This window comes from Dasypus novemcinctus, chromosome 26, assembly GCF_030445035.2.
Source record: "Dasypus novemcinctus isolate mDasNov1 chromosome 26, mDasNov1.1.hap2, whole genome shotgun sequence".
Lineage (NCBI taxonomy): Eukaryota > Metazoa > Chordata > Mammalia > Cingulata > Dasypodidae > Dasypus > Dasypus novemcinctus.
This window is the reverse complement of record NC_080698.1, coordinates 25,258,777-25,271,568: the sequence shown is the minus strand read 5'-3', so window position 1 is coordinate 25,271,568 and position 12,792 is coordinate 25,258,777. Positions and strand designations below refer to the sequence as shown.

Here is a 12,792-nt window from a genome sequence, read left to right as displayed (position 1 = left end):
TTAAGTGGAAAAAAAAAAAAAAAGGAATTTCCTGGCTCCTATTACTGGAAGGGCCAAGGAATGCTCCAGCTTCAGGTACGGATGGATCAAGGATTCAGACAAAGTCTACTTTTCCCTCCACGTGTCAGCCCAGCTGTCCCTCTGTTGGTATCATTTGGGAGCAGCCTTGTTCACAAGGTGGCCAAGATGATTCCCTTGCTAAATGTAGGCTCAGCACCTGCGAGCTCTCTTCCAGTATCCAAGTCAGTTACTACAAATGGGAATTTGACTGGCCTGCTTCAGTCATAAGCCCATCCCTGGAAACAAGATAATAGGGTATTCTTATGGTCTGCACCCACCCCCAAGGTTGGACTTTGTGATTGATGGGCAGCCCCACTACCAGGGCGAGGGACGAGGAGGTCTCAGAAGAAAAATAAGAGGCAAAATATAAACAGATGTCTTCCACAGCCTCCTTGGAAAAACTTGGGGGCCAGCTGAGGGATAGTCAGGGAACCCAAGTGTTTCTGGCAAGCACATTTTTAGAAAAGAAAAATCAGCAAAAGCTCCCCCAGCGTAAGTGCAGCCAAATACGAAGCAAGAAACCCTCAAATAACTCATAAGCTTAAATTCCCCCAAGTAAGAGGCAGCTCTGAAATGGTGAAAGTCATTTTTCCTTTGCAAATAACCAATTTGTGCAACCCTTCAACACTGTTCCAGAGCTGACCGCCTTCGCGCCTTGTTCATTCAGCTTGCCTTCTCTGGCACTTTGGGAATGAGCTGCCCTTTAAAAAAAAAATTGGCATTGGATGAATGTCTGTGAGACAAGCAGCCCGATCTTCCTGTGGCTTGTGCAATTCCAAGAAGTGTATTCCGAAGCTGCCAACTTCTTTCCTGTAGTGAAGAGATAGAGAGATAATCCGTCTCTGAAACCATTTTGCCCCACTTAAAAGATTTCATCAGGACCAGAAAGAAGTGGCTTTGTCTCCCTTGTTCATCAGAAGTGATGTATTCAAGTGAAAAATTCTATTAGCTAGTAATTTGGAGAGATTCGTACGCTGATAAAACTCCCAGCTCTGTGCATCAGCGGCCCCCCGTGCTTGCTGAGCTGTGCTTTGTCATGGGGCCATCCCGTCCCACAGACCCCACGCCTGCCTGAGCCAGGCCTTTCCCGGCAGGAGTCCTGTGTCAGGGCCAGTCGAGCACAGCCATGAGGAGATCTGTGCAACTGCACTGCCTTCTAGGGGTTTGGATGATGCACAAATCCCCTTTCTCCTTCCGCCTGAAAGCCTCTCTCATAACCTGATGCCTCAACCAAGTGCTCAGAAGCTTTCATTTCTCACAAGAGCAAGATGGACAGACAAGCCTTCTTTTATGCTGAGAGTTAGGAAGTGGGGAGCTGGATTTTGACAGATGATGGGGCATTCAGGAAGGGGAGAGGGTGGACGAGGGTCCGGGAAAAACGGTGCACTGTTCTGCTCCGAAAACGCTCACTTGTGGATTCTGATTCTGCAAGTAAATGACTGCTTAGAAGAGAGAGGCTGAATGTGTAGAAAAGTCCCCCACAGTGGTGACACATTCCCACCCTTTGGTATTTCTGTTTCTTCTGTCCTTTTCCATGGAGGTTTGAAAGCCTCTCTAGAAACTGCCACTTCAAATTCTCACTTAGTAGCTTGGGAGAGAGAAAATCCACTGGTTGCTACGGCATGTCCACCTCATGAGGCGGCCTCTGCGTTATTCTCATTCTCTCTCTAGCTCTCCAGGGCATTTATTGGCATCCCTTCCCTTTTCCTTTAAAGACCACGAAAAGGCATCAGTGTTTTACCAGAAAAGGGGGCCTCTGGGACCTGCGCGTCACTGCCGCTGTGGTTAAAACGCTGTCCCTGATTTTATGTCTTTAAAGAATGATCCACTTTTCTGTAAAACACAATCTTCCTGCAACCGTGTGCTCCATACATTATGCATACCGCAGTTGCTGGGTGCTTTAATTCTGACCATACTGTACAAATATTCCATATTTATACAGCCGCTCGCGGCAGACCCTGCATCAAGCAGCCGTTGCTAGGGCAACGGTCCCTTCTGCCTGCGCACAGCCGAGTAAACAGTCCTATAAACAGACCCAGGCTGGAGCAGCAGTAGACACACACACCCTCAGAGAAGTGCTTTAAAGGGCTTAGAGAGAGAATGCAATGGAGCGCTTAGATGTTGGACAGCAGAGCCCTTTTCCAGATGTTTAGGGTTCAGGAGCAGTTCAGGGGACCATCTGACAGGCTTGATGTTTATCAGGGGCCACGTTCCGCTGCCTGCTGCACTGCTTTATAACACGCCAGCCCCTCTGCTCCCCCAGCCCAGGCCTATCCTTCCGGGGGGCCCCATCCCCAGAAACTAAGTCCCTGCTGGAGAAGCAGCTGGTGGAGGACAGGCCATCAGGAACTGGACTTCCTGTTCCCTCTAATGGGGAGTGGTTCAGGCTGCGGCTGCGTGGACGCTGCGCTGCGTGGACGCTGCGCTGCGTCGGAGCTCGCGGTAAAGGGCCCTGAGTGGCAAGGAGGCCAGCACGAGCCCTCTAGGCTCTTGGCAGGAGAGCTGAGTGGGGAGGGCAGGCCGCTTAGCTACCCTTGGAGTTCTCTTTTGGACTGCTTTCAGTCCGTGACCTCCAGAATAAAGAGGGAGACAAGCGTTTAGACCTAATAATTGCTTGGGACCAAATTCTCGGGTGGGCTCTCCCTCTAGGGGCCCCAACAGCTCTGGCTTCTGTTCTGCCAGTTTCTCAACTGTGGCAGGAAGAGGGCATCTCTCTGCACCACCTTAGCACGCGTCCCAGGGGAGCCTGTTAGGCCTTGTGCAGGTCACACGCGGACCCCCGAGCCACTCACCAGGCCTGGGGGGTGCAGGTTTACACTGGCCGGGGCGGGGTCCAGGGCAGGTGTCCCCACCCAAGGTCATGGCCTGAGGGTGGGGAAAGATGATGTCCTCCAGGGAGAGTTCATCCTCTGACCAGAAGAGGGAGAAGAGATGATGAGCAGGGGAACTGAAAACCATGGAACGCCCAGGCCCAGCCCGGCCCAGGGAGGAATGTTTTTCTTCCTTTCCTGATCAAGCTGAGCAAAGCGTGTGTGTGCTTCTGGAGGGGCAACGTCTTTGACAAACCACTTCCAAGTTTTTCCCGAGAGCAGGGTTTTTCCCTTACTGAGAGTTGAAATCCACTCTTTTCTTTCCCACTGAGCTGTCACAGTAAATTACCCACTGGAATGACACATGCTCGTAGTGCAGTTCACTTTGTCCATCTGTCCCACACACAAAGAACCCTTATCACATCCTGGGCCTTCTGGGTCCTGAGGATACCACAAAAACTTAACAGCTCTGTCCTCAGAGAGCTTCGCCGGGGAGGTAAATAAGAAAAGCGTGCACACGTGTCATGGTGTATTGCCAAGCAGCATTAATGCTGTGATGAAAAATACGGCAAGCAAGAGTAGGGAGGCATGCTATTAGGGTGGTCAGGAAGAGTTCTCCAAGGTGTAAGTATTCCAGTCATGTCCTTGTTAGGAATAAGACTTCCCAAGGATACTCGTCTTGGACTTGTTGTTTGACCTCACTTTACCTCCCTGTGCCTCCAGTTTCTCAACTGCAAATTTAAGATAGCTATAGATGCCAACCTCATACCCTTGAGGGATTGAATGACTTTACACACATAAAGCACTTAGCATTGCTTTGTTATATGTTGGTATCGTGATTGCTATTTATCTGTGTGCCAGAATTTGGAGAGGGGAATTTAATCAAGATTCTCTGCTCTCAGAGCAAATGAGTTGCGAAGGTCCTCCCTGGTAGAGCAAGGGAGCTCTTATAAATAAGAGACAAGCGTGCCGTTTATGGGGTACCTGGTTATTGATGGGCCGATGTTTTATTCTGCTGCATCTGGAGTCCAGAGCCAAACCAGAATGCTGTGTATTTCAGGGCACAGGGAGAGCTCAGAGCAGCAGGTCAGCCTCTTCTGTGTCTCTTCTTTCCCCAGGGATCGACCAAGGTCAAATGACCTATGACGGCCAACACTGGCATGCCACCGAGACCTGCTTTTGCTGCGCTCACTGCAAGAAATCCCTGCTGGGGCGGCCGTTCCTCCCAAAGCAGGGCCAGATATTCTGCTCGCGGGCCTGCAGCGCCGGCGAGGACCCCAACGGCTCTGACTCGTCCGATTCCGCCTTCCAGAACGCCAGGGCCAAGGAGTCGCGGCGCAGCGCCAAGATCGGCAAGAACAAGGGCAAGACAGAGGAGCCCCTGCTGAACCAGCACAGCCAGCTGCAGGTGAGCTCCAACCGGCTGTCGGCCGAGGTCGACCCCCTGTCGCTGCAGATGGACCTGCTCAGCCTGTCCAGCCAGACGCCCAGCCTCAACCGGGACCCCATCTGGAGGAGCCGGGACGAGCCCTACCATTACGGGAACAAGATGGAGCAGAACCAGTCCCAGAGTCCTTTGCAGCTCCTCAGCCAGTGCAACATCAGAACTTCCTACAGCCCGGGAGGGCAAGGGGCCGGGGCTCAGCCCGACATGTGGGGCAAGCACTTTAGCAACCCCAAAAGGAGCACGTCACTGGCTATGAAGGGGCACGGCGGCAGCTTCATCAAGGAGTGCCGGGAGGACTACTACCCGGGAAGGCTGAGATCCCAGGAGAGCTACAGCGACATGTCCAGCCAGAGCTTCAGCGAACCCCGAGGCAGCATCCCAGGCCCCAAGTACGAGGAGGAGGAGGAGGAGGACGGGGGCATGTCCGCGCAGCAGTGTCGGACCCGCCACCCAGTCAGTTCCCTCAAGTACACGGAGGACGTGACGCCCACGGAGCAGACCCCGCGGGGCTCCATGGAATCGCTGGCCCTGTCGAATGCAACAGGTAGGTTCTGTTTACCCAGAAACAATGGCAAGGGGTAACATGGGGGCAAGCCGATGCTGGGCCTCAGGATTTTAGTTGGCTGCTCGGGAAAACTGGCGCAGGTTTCACGTAGCTTCTCTTTGATCGGATTCCCTGCAAGCTGAGCCTAAGCCAGGGATTCAGATGTCCATGGCTTATTGAGGGAGAGCTGTTGGGAAGAGGCGGGGGAGAGCAAAGGGATGGGGCAGGAGGAGCTAAGTGAGGAGTGGTGGATAGGCTGGAGTCTGACTTCAGCCTCATCCCACGGGGAGGTCTGGAGGACAGCCAGCTCCCTAGCCTTGTCCCACTTGAGACAGAGGCCAAACTTCGGTACCACTGTGTCAGTCAGTCCCTGGCTTTGGGCTGCAGAGATGCAAGCCAGGGGTGAGGCTGTGGGTGTGGGCCTGACAGCTCCTGTCATGCCAAAGGCAGCAGTCAGGAGAGGAGACAGCTTGGTGAGCTGTTTGCAGCACTCAAAAAGCCTGCGAGCTGAGACCTCCAGCTTCCAAGGCTGTTCTCTTCCCCAGGATGTCCTAGGAAGCTAGTGGTCCTGTGTGGGTAGAGACGTACTGGATGTGTAGATAGGCAAGGAAAAGGCAGCAGGCTGAAAAGGACAGCTGTGAGGAGTGAGAGGCACTTGCACACGTCGGTTCCACACAGGATGTGTGCGTGTGAAGAATGATGCCAGCGTTCTCCAAGACGGGGCCACTCAAAGCAAACGTTTTCCAGTCCATCAAGAGGCAAGTGATGAAATTGCAAGTGTTCAGAAGCTCTTAGGCACTGCTGCCAAGGGCGTATCCATTGGGCGCATGTCACGGATCAGGGTGTAGAGCGGTCAGGGTGTTGGAGAACTCGCCTGCGCCCCAGGTGGCAAGTGCTGCCCATTGGTCATGCTCAGTAGGACTGTGTGTCAGTCCACAATGGACTGAACATAAAATCAAACTGGTCCTTCACCACCCATAGCTCAAGAAGCAGGGCTTTCATTAAGGATCCCATAGTCAAATGTCTAGGGGGAGACTAGAAAAAACTGGCTCATGCCAGCCCCTCCTAAAGGGGGTAGCTCCTACTCTGATCAGTGGAGTGTTGCTGTGTGTAGGGGTATTTATCACCTATAACTTATCTAGCTTTTCCCACAGGTCAAACATTGTTCTAAGCACTTTATAAATATTGGGTCATTTAAAGTACTCATAGTGGTCCTGTGAGGATTATGCTATTGTAATTCTTACTTTGGAGATGAGGAGACTGGGGCACAGAGAGGTTGAAAGATTTGCCCAGTCACCCAGCTTTTTAGGTGGTCTAACAAGGATTTGAACCCAAGCATATGACGCCAGAACCATGCTCTTAACTACACCAGCTGTCAACATAATATGAGCCCCATGCTGTCAGATCATCCAGTTTTTCCAGCAAAGTTAAAAATGTGCATTTTTTTCATGTGAAATCTACTTAAACTCTGTGCTAGACAAACCAACCCTGTCTCTGAGCTATGGGATGTCTATATAGTGCATTGTACCTTTTATCCTCCCTCAAGTTGCTTTCACATCTGTGTTCTCGTTTATCCCAGAAGGACAAAAAGCAGATATCCTTACCCCTATGTTTCAGGTAAAAAAATAAGGCCTGGGTGACTCAGCGTCTTTGCCTGATGTCAGAGAAATGAGCAGTTAGCACAGAGTGATGTCTGCCTGGCTGCCAGCCCAGTCTGTGCTCATCTTGAAAGATTCATGTGCTATAATTACTTAGAGGTCAGGAGATAAATACATAATTCAGCCTCTAACTCAGAGTTTCTCGAAGCTGAACTCACCTGCATTAGAATCACTGGGGTGCTTGATTAATACCTGGACTCTTGGGCCCCACCCCCAGACACCTTGCGTAAAGCTCTCCAGAGGCGAGGCCCAGGAATCTGCATTGTAACCAGCTCCTTGTGGATGCTGATACGCACCTAGTCAGCCCTGGGCTTGTCTGTTGTCACTTCTTGTCCTTACACTGTGAGTCATGAGGCAGGTGTGTGGGGTTGGGGGGCGGGGGGTCGGGGAGAATGTTGGTGAGGCCAAGCGAGGAAGAACGCAGTCTCTTCTCCTAAGAAAGGGCCCCTCATCTGCTGTGGCTCCCTGGGCAACGCAGCTAATGCCCTCCTTGGTGCTGAGGATTTTGGAAGACAACCCTGAACCATCTCTCATAAAAACTGGGGGGGGAAGCTCCTTTGGTCAGTGCTGTCCAATATGGTAGCCCCTGGCTATGTGAGTATTGACTAATGAAATTTAAAATTCAGTTCAGTAGTAGTACAACTCAGGGACTGAAATTTTAATTTCCCTTCCTTTTAATTCATTTCAATTTCAGTTGCCACATATGGCTCCTAGCCACCATAGTCTCGGGCAGCACAGATGATGGAAGTGAGCTGTTAGAATGGGCATATCATCCTTTAGGAGATTCTTGCAGGAGCATTAAAAGGGCCTGGTTCTTAATTAAAGGTTAGGCATACCAGTTCTGGAATTGCACTCTCTGGGTTCCAATCCAGCTTTCGTCAGCTGTGTGGCCTTGAACTTGTTACTTAAATTCTCTAAGGCTCAATTTCCTCATCTATGGAATTTGGTGAATACTAGTACTTCCTTTGTAGAGTTTTTGTGAGAATTGTGATCATGCATTAAACTTGTCAGCAAAGGGCCTGACACACATAGCCCTCAATAATGGTTATCTGATACTTTTATTATTATTTCTTTCTTCTCCCAAAACGCTCCTCTGTAGTTTTGCCTCCTAAGAATGTTTTGGCTGTTAACTTCCTCTGATGTCCACCAGTACTGCAGGTTTGCCTTTTTAGGTTTGAAAAATGCTGTGCTTCTCTTTTTCCTTGAGAAAAGCATGAGAAACAGGGAGCTAAGGAAATCCATTTTGTGCCCTTGTGTATCTGTGGGCTGGTCAGACACGACAGTGTGGAAGAAAGATTGTGCCTAATATTCTAAACACAGCTTCATCATTCGTCATCAGAGTAGACCCTAAATGGCCTTTCACATCCTGCACCGTGCACGCACACACATACACACACACACACACTGCTATGCTGGGTTTTGCTAGGTAATTCAGTGGTCTTTTGAGAAGCTGAGTTTTGAACTGTCTGTGTATCTTTAAATCCTAAGATCACAGTCTATGAGTAACAGGTACATGTTCACAAAAGGCTTAATCAAAACACCTTGATCCTCCAGCTGAAGTCAGATTTCAGGATAAGGGAGTTTTTCCTTCCCTGGTCAGTAAGTTATATTATTGAATAAGTCTGTAGTGTTTAATCTGGCACAAAGCATGATCTTGTCGTGGGCAGCCTTTTTTCTCAGAATAGATCTGCAAAATCGGATAACTCCAGTGGCTTGCCCCCTTCAGTGCTGGACTTTGGCCCCTCCCGGTCTGTTTGGAACTGGGAGTGTATAGTCTCTGCTGCTTGGAAGACACAGTCCATCCCGTATGCTCACACAGAGTGAGTCAGGCGGCAGTCACCATCTACACCATGCAGGCTTGCAAAGGCTTCTTCACCCTGTCATGTCCTAAACATGCCTCCTAGCATTCTGCAGCCTGGATGATCATGGTATTAGAAAAGTCCAACTAACAGCATCAACCGCTACAAATGTTGCTGAGTATTTGTCATATACTAGGTACATTTCTAAGCACTTTACATGAAGTAACCTGTTTATTCCTCCCAGCAATCCTTTGAGTTAGATACAGTTGTGGTTCCCATTTTACAGATGATATAAATGAGGCAAGGAGAGAGTAGCCCAAGGCCACACACTTAGAAGTGGAGGAGCAAGATTCAAATTTGGGCTTTCTAGCTCCAGACACTGTGTCCACCCTTAGTCACTACACTATGGCAGATTTAAAGGATGATGATGATGAAGATGAAGAGCGTCCTGCTACTGCTGCTAATGATACAAATTGATGATAATCACGATAGACCTAACTTGCTAAAGACTTCATGCATAATATCTCTTCAAACACTCACAATAACCCTCTGAGAAAAGTCTGATGATTATACCCATTTTACAGATGAGAAAACTAAGGTTCTTAGAAGTTCTGACCTCCCTGTAGTCACCACAAATGGTCAGGACTTGATTCCAGGTGTGATGGTCTGCAAAACCCTCACTCTTAAGCACTACACATCCTCACAAGAAGGTCATGATCACAGTAGGGATTTGCACATTGACCCTATCTGAAGGGATCAAGGGTTCTCTTTTCTTTCGAAGCCAATTCAATGACTCCAGCAGGGCTAGAATGAAACTAGAGAGAGAACACATGAGTGCCGAGTGAATCTGATTGACAGGAGACAGAGGTGGCAGTCAGAGGTGATATGCCTGAGTCAGAGGCAGGAAGGACAGTGAAGCAGGAAAGATTCAGTCCAAGTTTGGCGCCTAGACCAGATCCCCCAATGGGAGAAGAGACAGAGACTATAATGCAACAAGAGGATGGATGGATAGAGTGGTGGCTTAGGAGTGGAAACGGGCAGCTCACGGTGCCCTTGGAGAAAGGGTCCTGGGAGACAGAGGAGGATGGGTGTGAGAGCCTAGGAAAGGAGAAAACTTTGCCTATTCTGTGGTTTTGGACGCAGGCCAGTAGCACGCATGTACACGCACATACACGCACACACACCCTCACAGCTGAAAGTGCATGTATTTTTGGCCTAGATACAGAGAAGCAGAGGTTGGAGACCCAGCAGGAGAAGTCTGAAAGGGCTTGCTGCCGCCTTTGATCGAGGTTGAACTGTTGTGGCATGTCCCCGCCTTTAACACGCACCACCTGCACGTCTTGGCCAGGGAAACGCACTTGTGCAATGCTGAGACATATTGACTGCTAGGGGATAATGGGGCAGTTGGTCGGCCTTGCTGGCAAACTGGGAAAGAATGGGAAGAGAGCAGAGTGGGGATCTGAAGCAACAGCTGGGACAGCTCACTTTACCAAGAATGTCTGAAATGTTGCTTTTAATCTTCGTAATGCAAACCACTTCTGTATTTAATTTGGGGACGGAACATTCCTCCTGTTCTTTTGCACAACTTGGATAGCCATCCTTTTACCCACTTGCTTCATTTAAATAGTTGGGTAAAACCTCCTAACCCGCTGGCGCCCAGTTCCTTGCGTGGCCACACCTGCGATGTACTCCATAAGGGGTACAGCCCAGATCTTTCTGTTTATTCCCTTTGGGGACAATGTGCAGTGCAGTCTGGAATTAAGAAATTTGAAAACCTAGAACTCATCTTGAGGGCCAGTGGGGCTGTATTGGAAAATGCTTCAAGATTGTCTCTGTGCACTAGTGTTTCAGAACTCTCGTTTACAACGTTTTTGATTGCAGAATCCTAATTCTTCTGGTGAAAATGAACACGATGTTTTTTTTTTAAATCAAGTAATTGCAGAGTTCACAGATTGTTGATTCCAGGCATACAAAGTGGGATGATCAAGGAGGTGGGAAGGGGCATCCCGCTCCAGGGGCCCAAACGATGTCAGGGCTTGATTTCTTTCCACCTCTGGATTCTTGTTTCTTCCACAGTTGGCTTCTTGTGAGAGGTAGCGAAGATGGCTGGCCATCCGCAGCTCCAGGCTGGCACCCATGAGCATCAGGTATAGGGGAAAGAAAGCTGCTTTCTTAGTAATGTCACTAAAAACCCCAGAACTGAGTCTCTTTGTCTTACTTGGGTCACCTGACTCTTCTTTTAGCCCTTGGCCAGGAGGAGAGTGGGGAGGGGGAAGTAGATTGCTCTGATTAGCCAGGCCTGAGTCACAAACTCATGCCTGGAGCTAGGTGATGGGGTCAAGTGCATCAGACCTGCAGGGATGAAGAATGGGGGAGGGTGTAGTTCTCCAAGGGAAATCTGGGTGCTATTTCCAAAGGAAGGGGAAGTGTGCTGCGGGGAGGTGAAAACTACAGGCGGCCTCTGCTGAGCACTAGGTATCCATCCATCTCAACTGTCCCCTCTGATCTGGGGCTTCCAGAAGCTCCACCACCCAGGGCTTGACAGCACATTTCTCATGCACTTTAACTGTGGTTTTTTGGAGATAAATCTTTGGCCTTTGGGGTAAGTCCCTGTGGCCATATATATATATATTTTAATTTTATTGATACATATAGTAAAGCATAAATTCATCCAAAGTGTACAATCCGTGGTATTTGGTATAATCACCTAGTTGTGCATTCATCACGTCAGTCATTTTAGAGCATTCTCTTTGCTCCAGTAGTAATAAAAAGAAGAAGAAGAAATGCGCTGTGATCATTTTAGTGTGGGGGTTTCAGGCCCTCGAGGAGACGGTTAGAGGAGTGTTGGGTGATGGCCAAGCATAAGACTGCCTCTCTGGTGGTTAGAACACTGACTGAGGAACACCTGTCGCCCTGTGCGGTCACTTCCTCTGTGCTCCTCAAGGAAGCTGGACCCTTCTTGGTGTCTGTTCACAGCTCTGACCATCTCTCCTGGCCCCCAGACCAGCAGAGTGATGGTCACAGGAGACTCACCCCTTGTTTCTCTTTCTGGCTTCATTTCCTCGTCTGGCGGGGAACAAGGACCTTCTCCGTGCCAGGTGAGAGAATGGAAGCAGGGGACAGGGCAGAGCCCTAGAACGGCCGAGGCAGCCTGCTAAATATCATGGTCATGCTGGCACTGTGCGTCCAGGAGAAATGTCCCAGTGTTCTGGATTTTGATAACCATTCAGGAGGCTTATTTCTAACGGCCTTGGGCGTGGCAGTCATCGTGCCCAGAGTAAGTAACCATGGCTGCTGACAAGGGAGAAAAGATGGCTGATTTTATTCATATTATTATGGAAAAGGCGACACTGGGCACATGGGCTCAGGTGGAGGTGGGGGGCGGGAGTGGGGGTGCCGGGCTCTTCATCCTGACACAAGCTTTTAGAGAGGAGGTTTTTAAAGAGCATGTGTGCATTTTTCTAGGAACTTTTAAATTTGGGAAAATGAGAGAGCTTTGGTCAACCTAAAAATGACTTTAAAACTCAGGTTTTCATGATTTTTTTTTTTAAATGTGGGCAGGTAGGAAAATGTAGAAGAGAAAATGAAGAAAAATGAGAGAAGAAGGGGGAAAATGCCCCAACTCTCACAACTTAATATTTTTGTGAATTTTCCATTTTTTCCCATATGCATTAGTGTATTGTGTTTTCCTAACTTAATTATAGGCATACTGAATATTATGTGTCCTAGATTTCTTCATTTACAGTCTATCACTGGTTTTATTTTCATAGTTTTTGTAACCATCATGTTTAATGACTGATTTAAAATTCATGTGAGTGGGTGTTAACCACATCTCCAGAATTAGACTTTAGGTAGCTTCCAAAATGATTTGTGGCGGTGATGGTGGTGGTTTCTTAGAGCAGTCGTGAATTTGCAAACAATCATGCATAGCATACAAGATTCCCATATACCACCCCACCACCACCACCATCTCGCATTGGTGTGGAACATTTGTTACAGTTGGTGATAGCCCTTTTTTATAATTGTACTATAATTTTACAGTATTTATCTTTGTTATAACTGATGAAAAAGTATTAAAATATTTATATATAATATCTGTTACTTACCTTAGGTGTATTTCCCCCATATACTACCCTATTATTAGCACCTTCTATTAGTATCATACATTTGCTATATCCATGAAAGAACTTTCTCATATTCATACTGTTAACTATAGTCCATCGTCTATAGTAGGGTTCGCTGTGGTGTACAGTCCTATGTTTTATCTCTTAATTTGTATTCTAGTAATATATACATCCTAAAGTCTTCCCTTTTAACCATATTCACCTATATAGCTCAGTGTTGTTGATTATACTCAAAATAATGTGCCACCACCACCACCATTCATTCCCAAAATAGAAATTCTGTACAAGTTAAGCTGAACTCCTCATTCTCTAATCCCACTCTATCTATCACTGGTAATTTATACTCTAGA

General features: G+C 48.4%; 1 protein-coding gene across 5 annotated transcripts in view; it reads left to right on the top strand.

Annotated features, from left to right (window-relative positions):
• Window positions 1–12,792, top strand: part of PRICKLE2 (prickle planar cell polarity protein 2) — a 363,728-nt gene that overhangs the window by 312,178 nt on the left and 38,758 nt on the right. For all 5 annotated transcript variants that reach the window (XM_058288593.2, XM_058288594.2, XM_071212136.1 and 2 more), the window contains one exon: window positions 3,989–4,861. In XM_058288593.2, coding sequence (XP_058144576.1) covers window positions 3,989–4,861 — 873 coding nt within the window. The remainder of the gene's footprint in view (window positions 1–3,988; window positions 4,862–12,792) is intronic.